The sequence below is a fragment of the Panthera uncia genome, unplaced genomic scaffold, assembly GCF_023721935.1.
Source record: "Panthera uncia isolate 11264 unplaced genomic scaffold, Puncia_PCG_1.0 HiC_scaffold_1349, whole genome shotgun sequence".
Taxonomy (NCBI): Eukaryota; Metazoa; Chordata; class Mammalia; order Carnivora; family Felidae; genus Panthera; species Panthera uncia.
In genome coordinates this window covers 45,327-62,476 of record NW_026057974.1, presented here as the reverse complement: position 1 = coordinate 62,476, position 17,150 = coordinate 45,327, and the positions used below count along the sequence as shown (strand labels likewise).

The window sequence follows — 17,150 nt, the reverse complement described above, 5'->3', positions numbered from 1 at the left end:
CTCAAAGGGAGGATTCACTCGGTGGCAGGACTGTGGGACTCATTTTGGAAAGAAGAGTACGTGATCTAATACATGCTCTAGGGATTGGTCCCTAGCTAGCAGGCAAGAGTAGGTCAGGTGGGAGGTGTGCAAAGTCATCAGGAATCTAGAGTGCCAGACAGGAAATGTAGCCCCTGATCTTTGAGGAGCACCAAAGGAGCTGAGTTCAGTCATCAAATGCAAAACAAGAGCAGGAAAGTGAAGGAGTAGGTAAAGTCGGTCCCTGTTGGTCCATGGCTGGTACGTTTTCGCTAACATTGTTGTTGAAATAATAAAAAGAGAATGAAAAAAAAATGAGATTGGCTTTCAATGATGAAAGTAGAGAATGGAGTAGGTAGTCATGGGAATTCTGGAGCATAATGGCTAACATCTTCCCACTTCTTCCTCCCTTCTAGATTATTGAGCCCAACATCACAGAAGGGGGTGAAATCATTGCCAGCATCCCAATTAAGTTTTCTGTGAATGCAGTGTTCTCCAAATACAACATCAGCCCCTCCTCCATCATCAACTTTGGAGCTTTGATCTGTGGCACTCGGAGAAGCACCACCTTCACCATAGAAAATCAAGGTGTTACTGACTTCAGATACGCCCTTTATAGGCTGATGGGGGAGAGCCCCATTCATCAAAAGAAAATGTAAGATGAGTATTCACTTAACTCATGCCATTCCCTGGTTAATTAGTACACTATATTTTACAAAGAGCTTTCATATATTTCATCTAAATTCACCCAATCCCCGGGGCGCCTGGGTGGCTCAGTCGGTTAAGCATCTGACTTCTGCTCAGGTCATGATCGCATGGTTTGTAGGTCTCTGTGCTGACAGCTCAGAACCAGGAGCCTGCTTCAGATTCTGTGTCTCCCTCCCTTTCTGCCCCTCCCCCACCCACACTCTGTCTCCCTCAAAAATAAATAAGACATTAAATTCACCCAATCCCCTTTTGTGGAGCTGAGGTCACTAAGATTTAGAAATGGCTCATCCAAGATTATGCAAGAAATCACCAGTAGATCTCAGTTCTAAACCCACATCTCAGATTCCAGATTCATATGCTTTCTAACTGCTGTCAGATTTAAGGTAAATTTAATTGAACAGATGTGAAGTCTTCTCCTTGGGGTTGTGTCTGTTGTCCTCGTGCTTCTCGTGTGTGCTACAAGACTCCCAGTAAGTCAGTGTCCTCTTTATTGTAAGATGTCGGGGGACTATTATAACCGCAAGCTAAATCAAAATACATCATAGCTGTGCTTCATGTGGGGGATGGCAGAAGGTACCCTGGAAATGTAGACTAGAGACGCGTGCTGCGGCATTCAGTCTCCTGGGACTGTTTTTACCTTCTCCACATGAAGACCCGGTATAACAAGAGCTAACTTAATAGCTGTTCCAACGGCGAAAGTCTGTATTCTTCAAAAGGCAGCTCTTAACCAATTCACTAAAACAATTTACCTTTCTGAGTGCTTTTGTCTTTTATTTGATGATCATCTTTTTTGGCAAATTAAGCATAGTTTTACCAATTTTTGAGGCACTTTGTCCTGACTAATTAATTGACCCCCTAATTAATTAATTTAAAATTGACTTTACAAGTAATTGTTTTAAATCAGACATCCACTGTTTGTAATTGTTTTGTATTTTTGTAGATATGTTTTTCCATTTTGGCTAAGCTTGAATGTATTAAGAAATTTGGGGTTAAGCTATTTAAACTTTCTTTCTTCCAAATTTAATTTCAGCTTAATTTTTTTATCATTTATCTTACAATAATTCAATACCTTTGACAGATATTATGATGTAATTGTATTTTTCTTTAAATTGTTTTTTATTTAAATTCAAGTTAGTTAACATACAGTGTTTTAAATTTTAATTGTTTTTCATTTAAGTGTGTACAAATTTAACGCAAAACACTCAAAGGGGGTTGAACTTTTGTTGTTTTGGCCATTATGCAAGTGAATGCTCAAATTATATAAAGCTCTCAAAAGTCTAAGATTGTACCTCAAATACATTTGACATTGTAGGTTAACTGGCATCTAGACAAGCTAATTAATGGGTAAACTAGCTTCAAAAGAAGTGAACAGCAGCCAGAATCCTGTATTTGAGCTATTGCATAAATTCACTTTAAAAGCACCATGACTATAAATATGAAGAAAAGGGACAGAATTTAAGTCTATTTGACATTTCTTTTTTTTTAAGTAAGATCAAGTAAAAGATTTTTCCACAAATGATTTTCCGTAAATAATTTTCACACACTGCTTCCCAGTGAAGTCAAGTAAACATTTAAAAATTATTATTTTCTTGCAGTAATGTTCATGTCCTTGTGAATCATAGTTAATAAGTATAATTACTATATAGTTTTCTTATAATTATTCAGTGAGGTTGGTTAATGATAAATAGGCTGACCCCCCCCCCCCCCCGCCCAGATTCTCCCTTGGCTGCCTCCTTCATTCTTAGGACAAGGGACCTTACAATTAGCAGACAAGTGGTACTGAATGTCACCACCCCAACCTGAGGGTGTACTCCTGCTTCTTTAATCAGAACCAGCCATGTTAGACATGCAAGATCGCGGGAAAGCTTCTACAAGACTGGCCCTTCCAAAGCAACCAAGCTCTCTGATACTGTTCAGAAAGAAATAAACATCACAAACCAGGTGAGCACCCTTTTCCTTGTCACAGAAGCCCCGTAAGCCTGCCTCCCAACTAGTTTTCTCCTGACTAGTTCTTGCAACAAATACCCCCCTAGGCTAGAGGGATTTGAATGAACCCACGGTGGCAGGAATTCTAGTTATATTGAAATATTACTTTCATTTTACGGCAAGGTGTTGACTTTTAATTTGGATATCCTCTCTTGTTTTAAAACCCTCATTGGCTCCTTATTGCCTTAAAATTAAGTTTCAGCTTTTCATGTATATTTTAATCAAGAATCATTTGTTAATAAAAAAAACAGAAACCCATGTGGACAGACTTAAATAAAAGCAGATTTTAAGACTTCTCTAATAAGATGAAATAAACATACTTTTCTTTATTCTGCCCAACTAAGTACAACTAAAAACCCTGCACATTGTATACAAAACTAACATAGGAGACCAAAAGGTGAGGAGAAAAAATCAGACTACCTAGGATCCTTGGGACCTAACAAGCATCACAATGGTGAGTTCCCTGAGTTTTCTTTTTACTTCATATATCTAAAACTGGGTGCAAAAGGAGCCAGCAACCCAGAAACATCAACAGACACAAACCAAAAAAAGCTCCAACAAAAGCCTGCTCCCACTAGCCAAAGGGCCAGGAAAAGAGCAGCCCAGCAACACAGAAAACTTTCATAAGAACTTTTCTATTACAGAAGCACCTGGGTGGCTTAGTTGGTTAAGCATCCGACTCTTGATCTCAGCTCAGGTCTTGATCTCAGAGTCATGAGTTCAAGCCCTGTGTTGGGCCCCATGCTGGTCATGAAGCCTAATTAAAAAAAATAAAAAGACCTATTATAGTCAAACAACAGAAAAATCTGTGGCCATATCTGACCCCTGCTAGCAAAATCCAGTGGGGAGCCTAGAATTATACCTTATTCAGGCTGTCATAAGATGTCCCAAACCTCTTCCAGAGTTGTGTTTGAGAATGTCCAGTGGGGAGGTAGAGTTTTCATTACCCCCTACCACCTCCACCTTTTATTGTAAAGACACCACTTAGGGAGCCTTGTTCCACCCCAACCCAGTGGTAATGATACATCCCTCCCTGCCCCACAATGGACCTCCCTACCCGAAAGCATCAGCAGAACAGTAGCAAGGTACTCCTACCCCTCTCCACCAAGGAGGTATCTGTCTACGACCAGTGGGAAATGGGAATTGCCACCCCTCTCTGGCAGTTATGAGAAGTCTGAGTCAGAGATCTGTACCCCCACCCCCACCTGGCAGTAATGAGCCAGTGCCCCACTTCCCCTGAAAGAGTGGTGTCAGAGAATGCCAGCTCAAACAGAAGATTTAAGTAAGATCCAGAGTCTCAGATAGCCAAAATTCCCCAGGTTTCAACTGAAAATCACTCATCATATCAAAAACTAGGAAGATCTCAAACTAATAGATGCCAACACTGAAATGACTGTTAAAATTATCTGACAAAGGTGTTAAAGCAGCCAACATAAAAATGCTTCAAAGAGCAACTCTAAACATGCTTGGAACAAATGAAAACATGGTTAAGTCTGAGCAAAGGAAGAGAAGACATAAGGAACCTAATGGAAACTTTGGAACTGAAAAAATAACCAGAAGTTAAAACTCATTTGGTGGGTTCAACAATAGAATGGAGGGGACAGAGGAAAGACCCAGTGAACTTGAAGACATAACAATAGAAATTCTTTGTATTATATCTCTTTGCTATTGCTCTCAAAACAAACTACTTCAAACTTAGTGGTTTAAGACAATGCAAATTTTACCTTACACTATCTGTATACTTCAGAAGCTTGACACAGGACTCACTGGGCTAACATCAAGGTGTTTGCAAAGGTGTATTCTTTTCTGGAGATTTTGGAAGAGAATCCATTTCCTCACCTTTTCCAGCTTCTAGAGGGCACCTGCCTTTCTTGGTTAATAACTTTCTCCCTCCATCTTCAAAACTAGCCATAATGGATCAAGTCTTTCTCACATCACATGATTCCAGCCTCTTCCATAGTCACATCCCCTTCTAACTCTGTTAGACCTACTTCTTCCATATCTCAGGGCCCTTGTGATTACATTGGTCCCAAGGTAATACAGGATACTCTCCCCATCTCAAGGTTCTTAATCATCAACAGAGTTTTCCCCCATGTAAGGTAATATATATACAGGTTCCAGGGATTAGGATGTGGACATCTTTGAGAGGCCATTTTTCTGCCCAGTCTAAACAAGAGAGAAAATAAACTCTGTTTTGAGTCTTTTGAAAGCCTATTTGAGTCTAATGAATAAAAAAAATGAACAGACCCTGAGGGACTTGTGGAATTATAACAAAAAATCTAATATCCTTTTCATCAGAGTTCCAGAAGGAGAAAAGAAGTAGGGTTGGGATGAAAAGGTACTCAAAGATATGATGACTGAAACTTCCCAAATTTAGCAGAAGATGTAAGCCTGTAGATTCAAGTATCTGGGAAAATCCCAAATAGGACAAACCTAAATAAATCCATACCAACACACATCATAGTCAAACTTCTAAAAACTAAAGACAAAAGAATCTGGAAAGCAGGGACTCCTGGCTGGCTCAGTTGATAGAGCATGCAACTCTTGATCTTGGGGTTGTGAGTTTGAGCTCCACGTTGGGTGTAGAGATTACTTAAAAATAAGTTTTCTTTTTTTTTTTTTAATCTTGAAAGCAGTGAAAGAGGAATGACACCTTACATATAGGGGGAAACTATTTAAACGACAGCAGATTTTCTTATCAAAAATCATAGGGGCCAGAAGAAAGTGGCAAAACATTTTGCAAGCACAGGAAGCAAATAATTGTGAAGCCAGAATCTTATATCCAGCAAACATATGCCTCAGAAATGAATGGAAAATTAAAGCTTTCTCAAATGAAGGAAAAGTAAAATAATTTGTTTTTAGCAGGTCTCTCCTAAAAGAATGACTGGAGGAATTTCTTTAAACACAAAATAAATAATAAATGAAAGAATTATGGAACATCAAGAAGGAAGTAAAAATATGGCAGGCGATTATGTGTGTAAATTCAATATACTTCCCTATCCTCTTGAGTTTTCTAAATAATGTTTATCAATTAAGACAAAATTTATAACACTGTCTAATATGGTTCTAAATGGATGTAGAGGAAATATTTTAGACACTTATAAAGGAAGGAGGGTGACTAAGCAGTTGACCAGCAACATGGTAAATTCTATAATTGAGGTGTGTATGGAGGGTGAAGCTCCAGAAAGATGAATAAATAAAGTTCTACTGTTCCTGGTAGGTGTTAAAAGTCACTGAAGGCTTCATAGAGGAGAAAGACTTACTCATGTAGGATGCTGTTTAGCTGCAAGTAACAGAAAATCCAACATTAGTGGTCTAAATAGAATATGTTTAGGTAAGGTAGACAGTTGCTTGTGTTGTTAGAGGCTCTTTGGTGTTTGAAATTCTCTTGACTTTTCTTCATGGTTCCAAGATGGCTGCTGCAGCTCCAGCCACCACTTGTGCATTGAAGGCAAAAATAAGAAAAAGTAGGTATTCTGTACTAGGTGGACACTGGTAATTATTGATTACATTTGGATTGAATTTTCTACATGCTGGTTTTCATGTCTTCTCAAGTATTTTCCTCTTCAACAGAAGCCTTTTATTTAATTAACATACATAATATTTTTTCTACATATGTTTCTATAACTCTCATCCCTTCTAATATATATGTATATGTTTGGGATTGGTTTTTGTCTTTTGGGTTGTTTTGTTTGTTTTGCCTTCTTCTCCTACTGTATCTTCTTTGCCTTTAGTGAGAGGCCTCCCTCCACGACCCTACCTTTCAGTTCCAATGATCTTGTCCTCTCTCCCACCTTCGCAACTCGCTCTCGAGGTCACACCCTGAATCTCATACCAAAAGAAACTGAGATGCTTCTGAACTCTTGACTTCTAAGATTCCTTTCTTTGACCACCACTTCCCTTTCTTACATCTAACTCACGTCCATCCATTTCAGCTCTTCTGTGCCCTCACTCTGACCTTGATCCTTTGTGACAACACTCAACCGTATTCTTACTATCCAAAGCTTCTCCTTCTCACCAATTTATATTCCCACTATAGTGCACAATACTAATTTTGATAATGGCCATTCTAACAGGCGTGAGGTGATATCTCATTGTGATTTTTTTTTTGCATTTCCCTGGTGATAGATGATCAACTTTGTTGATATGATTACATTAAGAACCTTGAAATGGGGAGATTATCCTGTTTTATCCTTAGCCCTATGTGGTCACAAGGGGTTGGGAGTGGTGGAGGAAATGGGGAGATGTTGGTCAAAGGGTGCAAACTTCCAGTTTATAAGATGTGTAAGTTCTGGGAATCTAATATGCACTTGGTGACTCTAGTTAACAGTAATGTATTATACATGTGGAAGTTGTTAAGAGACTAGATCTTAAACATTCTCCTCACACACAAAAAAATGGCAATTATGTGAGCTGATGGATGCATTAACTAACATTGTGGTAATCACTTTGCAGTATATATCAGTATCAAATCATCTCATTGTACACCTTAAACTTATACAATGTTATATGTCATTTACATCTCAACAAAGCTGGTAGGGGGGAGAACCAGAGGAGTACGTGGTAATATCCCATTTTTTGAGCACTAATTCTGTGCCAGATGCTATGTTAAGTACTTCACGCACATTTTTTTTTTCATTGATGCCGCCAATGATTCAAGGTGGGGGCTTTAGCCCCACTTCATGGATAAACTGAGACTCAGAGAAGTCACTTGTCCAAGGTCAAATAGTTAGATTATAGCAGGGGTGGGATTCAAACTCATGACTGTCTGACTCAAAAGTCTACATCCTTAGCCAGTGCTCTGTCTATACCCCTCTGCCAGCAGATTCCGCTCTGGGTAAGAGTTGTGCAATGTGGAATACGTCTGTTCCCTTAGGCTCCCACTCAGTCATGATTGGTCAGAAGGAATGTGCACAGAAAGAAGCACTGAGAGAACCCATCCCTGAAGATTCCCCAGGCCTTCCCTGCCTCCAGAAGAAAGCTAGGGTTCATAGAAAGCCTGTGGGGAGAGAACCAACTGGTCCCTCTTGACACCGTCTCACAATGCTGGTAGAAGGGATCAGACTCTGTCACCCCACCCCTCTCACCCCTCAACCTTTCCTGCAGGCTCGCTTCACCCACGGCATGTTCACCATCTACCCTGGGTTCGGCTCTATCCCTTCCGGAGGAACCCAGGTTATCACTGTCGATTGCGTGGCTGACCCTGTGGGAAGATGTGAGGAATTCATAGCTATCGATATATCTGACCGAGACCCAAGAGATCAGCCTGGCGGCATTCCTTACAGCCTGTTGGCAGAAGCCTGTCTACCAGGTACTGGGCACTCAGATTGGATAGCACTCCCTTAAAAGACCTTGCCCTCCACCAACCATTCAAATGTTTAGCAGATATAGCTGAACTGCTTCCTCTGGGTCCTTAGAACTTCCTCTGGTGTCTTCAGCCATATTTTTCCTTAAAGATTTATGAGGCATGCACAGAAGGTGTGCAGCTTTAAACTCCTAGTCTTCCTGAGTTTGGTCCAGGATTCTCATATGAATAGTATTATCTGGGAATCGTGGTGTAATGAGATATGGCACAGGACCCAGGAACACCGAATCCCACTCATGGCCTGGCCATTCCCCATGGGCAACATACACACAGAGAACAATGTTCAGTGACTGTGCATATTATCACTTTAACTCAGCAAGATTCGGGTAAAGCACAGAGAGAACTCCTCTTGTTTTGCTGTAGACTCCCTGCAGCCTCACACCAACATAGGCCAAATGCCCCCTTCTTTCCTAAGTCCACCCCGGATCCTAGAACTTACCTCTCCTTACTACTGGGAGGAAAATATGGTTGGGGTCTGATAACCAGCAAGAGCAATACAAAAAAAGAAGAGAAGATAGAATTTGTGCCATCACTCCCACCCTCTTGTGTGAATTCCCCTACCTCTCCTCTTATGATTGTCCTCCATCGGAATCAAATCTTCAAATTAGCAACTACAGAAAGCAGGAACCAGGCTATCAGGGCTCGTCTCTCATTCTTCCCTCCACTCCCCAGCCTTCGTGACTGACAACAGTGCCTTGATATTTGAGGAGCACAAGATTTGTAACAGCGCTAGCCTGCTCAATGTCCTACAGACCATAGAGAGTGGGGGGCTGTTTGTGGAGGATGAGAACAAGTTCATTTTCTGCAACGTCCTGGTGGGTCATCAGGCCAAGGCTCGGTTCAAGATCAGCAATGTGGGAAAGATCGCCTGTGATGTGAACATTGTAGTTAAGCCCATCTCCAACAAGGTAAGCAGCCCCAAATGGCCCTGGCCCACTGAAGCTGGCAGGAAGCTATGGAAAGAGCTCTTGGAAACCCTACTCTAGAGCCTCTAGACATGAGTGGGGATTATCTGCCTCTCAGGCCCTGCTGGAAATCATATGAGGTAACTGGGCAGTTTCCCCTAAGCCAAGAGCCATACATTTCTCTCAGTGGATGTCTCCTCTGGGTTTTAAAATGGTGCACACCAATGAGTAACTCTCTCATCCATCAAACAGCCACCTATACCTATAATAGATCAAGCATTGTGGGGAGAGCCAAAGATGAGTGCCAGCTCAGGGAGGCTGCCTTGGGTTGCACATTTGTCTGGTTAAGGAGGATTAGGGGGATGTCAGGGTGTAAGGGTAAGGTGAAGTGATGAACAATTGTTAACCCCTGCTGCATTCTAGGCACTTTGTTAAATTATTTACATTTATTGTCTCATTTCATCCTCGCAGAAAGTTTGTATAACCAGACTTTGTGTTATTATACTCATTTTATAGTTAGAAAAATGAAGCCTAGGGATACAGGGCTGGGTTTAGAGCCAAGCTTCATCCACATATAAGGTAAATAATAAATGCCTATCTCAGGGCCTGTAGGTTTGAAACTCCTTTCCTCTCCGAGTTAGACCATACTGAGGTCCTTTTTCCTCACAATAGAGCAGCAAATTAAGGATACGAAGAGAGAAGCTTAGTCAATAGACAATCAGATGTGCTGCAAATACTGTTTGGTCTCACCTCAGCTCCTTTAGTTCTCTGCCCAAAGGTGAAATTTTAGCCCAGGTGGTCCTTGTGCCCCAGAGCTGGCATTGTTCACATGGGTGATGGTGGCGGGGAGATAACTCAAGGGTTGGCCTAGTCTAGAGCTGAGAAGAGTGTGTGCTGTCTCAGGAGACTGTCACCACAGAAGGTTAGGGTTTGAAAGGCTATCTCATCCCTTTTATGACTTCTCTCAGGCCCTGATGATATCCAGTCATTACTCTCTGACCTTTTTTTGGACACGAAGGGACAGCTTTCTTTCTATTCCACACTAAAAACATAAAAAGTGAGCAAGCCTTATTTCTAAATGATAGGTTTTTAACAGGGGATTTGCATACATATTCTCCTCTTCCCTAATTTGCATAATATCCCTTGAAAAGAGCAAAGAAGCCTTCGTGCCCTCAGCTTAAAAATAAGAGGAAATAGTTTTGAATCCCATTTGCCATCATTAAAAATGCAAAAATCCTTTTGAGGCCTTGCCAGGGGTCCCTACAGTCTTCCCAAAACACAGCCACAAGATGCAGACAGATCAAGCGCTGTGGGAGGTTGTTCTAGCTAAAGCTCTTTGAGTTGCAAGGAGCAGAAACCAACCCAGGATGGCCCAAACAAGCAAGGTTTGCTTCAATAAATCAGAGACCTCAGACAAAGGTCAGAGCACACCATGTAGCCAGAGCTCTATGGAACTGGAATTGTCACCTGTAATGCAACTTTTAGAAGACCAGCAGAAGCTCTATCTTTCAATGGCCATGTGCCACTCACTCATGGTGTCTCCATTGTTCTATTCTCTAGTCTGGCTTCCAGTTCAGCTCCACATCAGCAACCACCAATGACCTTTGGGCATCTTAACTTGTTTGAGAGAGAGGGAAAGAAAAAGGTGGCAGGGGAGGGGGGGGCACTATCTGAGATATGGTTTAATTCACCTGTTTGAGTCAAATATCATAGGTCTAGCCAAGTCCAGCTAGTTATTGCTCAGGAGTGGGTCCCAGAGTATCTAGGCTGTTCCTTCCAGGGACATGACTATGTACGAAATGGATGGAGCATGTCTACCACAGAGTTTAGATGAGGAAGATTTTACAGCAAGGGCAGTAGAGATAAGAAGTAAGTCTTATTTGATGCAAAGTAGCTAACACACTGATCCCTGCTCCCCCTCCCCAGCTCATTGCCCGAATCGTTGACATTTTTGATGTGGAACCCAATAAGATGTGTGTTGCCAGCCGCTCACATGCCTTTGCCACGGTGACCTTTACCCCGCAGACCATGCAGACCTACCAGTGTATCTTCGAGGCTACCTTGGATGGCTTGCCTAGGTACCAGCTCCCCAGCTCCCTCTCTTACAGCAGGGCTGCAGGCCACACCCTCTGTGGAATGTCCTTCCTGGCATGCCAGGCTGACAGGCCTCCATCTTGCTGTTCCCTGCAGCAATCTGACCAAGAACCGAAGCCTTGTGTTTGATATCGTCGGGGAAGGGAACCTCCCGCGGGTGACGGTAGTGCGACCAGTTCTCTACAACCAAAATGGAAACCCCTTGCTCCTCTTTAAGAGGCTTCTGCTTGGTCAGTCAGAGAAGCTGCCTCTCATCCTCAAGAACAATGGCACCATCCCTGCCCAGGTACCATTGGAGGTGAAGTATGGGATGGAAAGGGAAAAGAATGATTCAGAAGAAAGACTTCTGATGTTGAGGACTCTGCCATCCCTGATCTATGAGGACTTCTTTGATGTTCCTCATATGTTAGCCTGTGTAAGACATGGGACATGCAGAGCCCAGTCAGCTGTGGTGTCTGCCCTCCAGGAGTGTAGGAAAGCAGATTAGATAGCACACTCATAGTTACCGTGTGAAGCAGTGTGCAGTGATATACCCTAAGCTGAGTAGGAGGATTATGGTGTTCTTGGTATCTTCCTTACTCTCCACTTTTTTTCTGTAATGAACATTGCATTTTTAATAAGGAAGAAACTAAAGAAACCTCATTAGGGGTGAGAGTTTCAACATCTGAAGGGACTTTGGTTCAGCAATTAAATTTATGTTTCTATTTTACAAACAAAAAGTGATAAACTGTGTAAGTGTCATCCAAAGAACCATAAGACTTTCAAAAATGATCTTCTCCCATCTAGGGGAATCAAGGAAAATTTCACTATAAAATGACATGCAAGCTGGGCATTGCAGGATAACTAGGTTTCAGGAAGGGGTATGACAGTGAGTGCATCCCAGCTGGAGAAAGAAGACTGGAAAGACAAAGGAACAGAAGGGGAAAAAAAGTGTCATATATAAACAGGAACTAGTCAGCCCCCAGCTTCTTGAGAACACAGGGGATAGTAGACAAACAGTGGAACATAAAAATAGAAGGATGGAGTAGGGACAACTTCTGGGAGGCTTTGGATTCCCTCTATACTTTAAACCCTACAAGATGTTATGACTAATATTGTTGGGTTTTGTGGTTTATACAGTTAAGGCTTATTTAGATTTATCCACATAGTTATCTTTTTTATTGCTGTTCACTCCTACATATGCAACCTTCCATCTGAAATCCTTTGCTACCTGATGAAGAAATACCCCCGCAGGTCTGCTGGTGTGGTGAATTCTCTCACTTTGTGTTGAGAAATCTCCATTTCTTCTTCATTTTTTGAAGATTTTTTTTAGCATTTATTCATTTTTTGAGAGGCAGAGAGAGACAGTATGAGTGGGGAAAGGACAGAGAGAGAGGAAGACACAGAATCCAAAGCAGGCTCCAGGCTCTGAGCTGTCAGCATAGAGCCTGATGCAGTGCTTGAATTCATGAACAGTGAGATCATGACCTGAGCCAAAGTCGAACGCTTAACTGGCTGAGCCACCCAGGCGCCCCCATTTCTTCTTCATTTTTAATGTGATCTTTACTTTCCATCCATTTTTCTCTGCACTCCCTTCTCCATAATTTCTTGGGATAATTTCTTTAACTTTGCCTTTAGCTATGTCTAATTCACTAGTAAACCTTCCACTAAGTTCTTAAGTTATTATATCTTTCAGTTCTAGAATTTCTATTTAGGCTGCTTTTCAAATATGCATAATCAGTTCTTAAGACTTCTAGTTTTGTGCTGAAATTGGCAGACTCAGCTTTATTTCTTGAACATAGTGATCACAACCATTTTGCCATCTGTACCTGATAATTCCAAAATCTGAAGTCCCTGTGGGTCTGTTTCTGATATCTGTTATTCCTGCTCATTTTTGCCCATGTTGTCCTTTCCCCTCGTGTGCCTGGTTATCTTCAATCATGTGTTGAGTATTATACTTGAAAAGTTATTTAGACCTAATAAGACTAAGGATGCTGTTATTTTTCTTCAAAGACAATTTTCATTTGCTTCTGCCAGGTACGTTGGGACCCTAGAAACTGGACATCACCTAAAGCTGGTTTTAGGGCTTGAGATTTTCTACTGCAAAGAAAACACCCCACCTGTCACAAGACTTTTGCCCTCTTAGTACCAACAGGCCATCAAAAGCACAGCTCATTCTCCCACATACCTCTTCCTGACTGAGTCCAGGTCAAAAACAGTCCATAAATTTAGGCTGTCCTGTCTGGATTCCCATGCTCTCCCAGATCTTGGTGTGGTTATTCCTCATTATCTTCTCAGCTCTGTGATGCTTTAAAAAATTTATTGTTCTTGATGTTGTTGTCTTATTTGTTGTTGTTTTGAGTCCACATTACCTAGTTTACCATCACCCTGCATTGTTTCTGTTATTGTGGCTTTATAAAATGTTCTAGCATCTAGGTCAATAAATTCCTGCTCACCCACTCCCCATTTTTCTAAGTTTTATTAACAAATTTTACAAATCTAGTCTCTGAGATGCACTTTAGACATCATTTTATAATATTCCTCAAAAAATCCAATTGGGAATCCTATGAATTATTCAGGAAGAATTTCTACTTATAGAGTATTTAGGCTCTTTGCCAAGAACAACATTTAGAATTCCCATCCATTTACCTAGATCTTTTTTATGTCAATTTTTTCCCATATAACTCCTCCATATAGTTTCTTACTAAGATTACATCTACACATAAAATTATTTTTTTACCTTAGAAGCTTCCTATGTAGTGTCACTATTTCTTTCTTCTTTTTGCCTCATTTCTTATATTGTTCAATTGTGTTTATGATGGTACCAGCATTACTATCTTCTAAAACTGTATACTGATTTCTTATACCCAAAATCAGATATATGTCTTTATCTTTAGCAGATACATGGCTTTAGCAGGTATACTGCTTCCACTGGTCTAGAAAACATCTGTTTTCTCCAAGTAAATCAGAAACCCACTTTGGTTTTCTTCTTATCTTGGTAGGCTGCTCAATATGACACTATCAGGTAACTAATGCATTAGTTCCTGGGAGATACTGATTTTTAGGAACTCACATTCATGTAAGCCTTCACAGAATGACAAGTATTCATTTCCATTTTACTAGTCTAGTATATATTTTACAGCCGCCTCTGTCAATAGCAGAGGCCTCGGCAACCCCATTTTGATACTACTTAGCTGGGTAATCTGGAAAGTCACCTATATTCTCTGGACCTCCAGTTCCTTACTTGGACAGTAAGGGCTGAACTAAACTTTCATTTTTCCTCCCCAGGTCTAATACTTATTTTATCTCCCTTTTAATAAGAAACTCAAAAACATGACCACTGGGCACAATGACTAGTGTGCCTTCCCAAACAGTACAGTATCTCAATCCAGACTCAAAACCCATGAGCAGCCTGTAAGCTTACCACTCAACCTTGTTTTCCTTCTGCCAGCTGCATGTTGACCTGAGGGACCAACTAGGAGTCTTCTCTCTGAAAGGGTGGCCCACCACCTCCTACATCTACATCACAGAGGAAAACAAACCACATGCAAAAGGTAGGTAGGGGGAGTATAGCTTCTAGAGGGCAATGGGTTTCAGAAGCTGTTTTGTTAGGAAACTGATGAGGATCCAGCCAGAGTAGGAGGCCCAGTCTCCTCATAAATAGCCTCTGCAGGTAAGGCTCATTCCCACACTAGAGCTGCCCTCTCTTGAGTCCGGATCTTTATGGTTACCTCTTCCTTTAAACTGGTTCTAAATTTCATGTCTCTCTCTCATCTTGGCAGCAAAGAAAGCTCACACGGCCTCCCTGGTGGTTCTTCCTGGAGACACAGCTGGATTTGATGTCATTTTCCAGTCCCAAAGTGTTGGGAGAATGACAGGCATCATCCACTTGTCAGTGATCAACAATCAGTATGAGGAGACGAACATCCACATGGTGGGAGAGGGTTATGAGGATGACATCACCTTGGGCAACATCCATGGGCTGCTGGTTTCCAGCAGCCATGAAGCCCCAGAGATCTCTGAGGTCATTGAGGAAAATACTATGGAAGACTTGATAACAGGTGAAAAAAACAGCCATGAGCTATTAACAACTGTTGGCTCAGGTTATTTTATTTTATTTTATTTTTGTTTTAATTTTTTAAATTGTTTTATTTATTTTTGAGCATGAGGGTGTGAGCAGGGTAGAGACAGAGAGAAAGGGGAACAGAAGATCTGAAGCGGGCTCTGTGCTGACAGCCGCAAACCCAATGCAAGGCTCAAACACACAAACTGTGAGGTCATGACCCAAGCCAAACTGAGCCACCCAGTCACCATGGCTTAAATAACAGGCCAGCCAGCTTCCTGGGGATTTAGGAAAGCATCTTCTCCTTGTTACTGTATGTTCCTTCATTCCTGGCTCAGACAATGCCTTCAGTCACGTGTTCCCTCGAGGAATATTTACTGAGCATCAGCATGCATGTACCAGGCACTGTGCTGAGCCCTGCAGTTCCAAAGAGTAGTATAAGAGTCTCAGGGACTTATAGTTTTAGCTAATTCCAGTTTAGCTGAAAAGTGAAATTCAAAATTCAAATTCCAGATTAGCTATGTGAGCACATATCTCTCTGTAGTTGTCCCTGTTCATATCTCTCAGCTGGCTCCTATTGGCGTGGTCTGCTTCATGGGACCCATGTATCCCAGATATTCCAAGAGAAGTCATGGGCTTGTATAATTAAAGAAGGTGTAGATTTGTGCCACGTCTAGAACATCATTCTCAGTAGCCTCACTACTCAGTGCGCTTTCTGAGAACCAACAGCATCAGCAGCACCTGGGAGCTTGTTAGAAGCAGACACCACCCCAGCATTTCAGGCCTACTGAAGCAGAATCTGCATTATAGCGAGATCCCTAGGTGACTTCTGTATACACTGTATACACTAAAGCTCAGACATGCTTCCCCACTGTCTGTCAAGCACTGCAGCTTCTTTTGGCTGACTATATTCTTTGGGGTAGGAGAAAATTTATTTCATCATTATTATCAAAATGCATTTGTTAGGCAACCTAATTGTGTGGCTAGTTGGTATGAAGTGAGTTATAAACACATGCTCATAGTTTTTCTAGGAGCTTGATTATAATCCTGGAATGTAGCATTGGACAGTCTCTACAACATGGCTTAAAATCAGTACTCCTCTTTATGTGGCGTTCCACCCCTCTGTGTGGCTACGAGGTGACATCTCTCTTGTCAGGGGTCAAGCAGGAGCCAGCAGCGAACCCTGGCTCAGAAATCAGATTTCATAATTATGATAGGGTTACCACATTTAGAAAATCAGAATATAGGAGTCCCTCTTAAATTTTAATTTCAGATAAATGAGTAATTTTTTTATTTGTGTGTCTGAAAATATTGTATGGGACATAGCAATACTAAAAATTACTCATCATTTATCTATGGTTCAAGTTTAACAAGGGCTTTTATATTATATCCTATTTTAACCCTTAATAGTATTGTTTCAGCAAATAAATGGAGTTGGGGACCTATATTTTCTCTTGAAGGTGAGAGCCAAGGTGGGTGGGTGGGTGGGTGGATGATGGATGGATGGATGGATGGACGGACAGGTGGACAGACGGACAGGTAGATGGACTAATAGATTTCCCAAGGAGGGAAAGTTTATGCTATGTGACTCCAACTTTTCCAGGATAATCATCTGCGGTGGGGGTGGAATGCATGAGGGTAAAGCACCATGTCTTTCAAGTGTTGCCTCCTCAGGAAAGCGAGCCCCGGGGAGGCTAGGGAAGACTCACAGACCTTCTGTTTCTGTCCATAGCTGCTCTGGTGGACCACATCCAGTTTGGGGACTGCCACATCGGAAACAGCTATAATGTGAGCTTCACAGTGACTAATCACAGCCAAGCGAATGTCATACGGTTTGAATGGCCCCTTTTAGCTACAGTTTGCTTTTCCCCACAGGTAAGTGAAAGCCAACTGCTGTTTTCTGGACTCCCTTAGGTGTGAGCCAAACCCAATTTGACTGTCAGTCTATCTTCATGAACGTGTGGGATGAGATGGATGGCTCTCAAGCTGAGAAACAGCCCAGGAACCATCTGTTACTCAGACCAGGTACCAG

General features: G+C 41.6%; 1 protein-coding gene across 1 annotated transcript in view; it reads left to right on the top strand.

The window, feature by feature from the left end:
- LOC125916950 (hydrocephalus-inducing protein homolog) overlaps positions 1 to 17,150 on the top strand; it is a 107,241-nt gene that overhangs the window by 50,399 nt on the left and 39,692 nt on the right. The window contains exons 25-33 of the mRNA XM_049623196.1: positions 435 to 673; positions 2,556 to 2,667; positions 7,819 to 8,023; positions 8,750 to 8,985; positions 10,909 to 11,060; positions 11,173 to 11,362; positions 14,507 to 14,609; positions 14,838 to 15,116; positions 16,851 to 16,993. Coding sequence (XP_049479153.1) covers positions 435 to 673; positions 2,556 to 2,667; positions 7,819 to 8,023; positions 8,750 to 8,985; positions 10,909 to 11,060; positions 11,173 to 11,362; positions 14,507 to 14,609; positions 14,838 to 15,116; positions 16,851 to 16,993 — 1,659 coding nt within the window. The remainder of the gene's footprint in view (positions 1 to 434; positions 674 to 2,555; positions 2,668 to 7,818; positions 8,024 to 8,749; positions 8,986 to 10,908; positions 11,061 to 11,172; positions 11,363 to 14,506; positions 14,610 to 14,837; positions 15,117 to 16,850; positions 16,994 to 17,150) is intronic.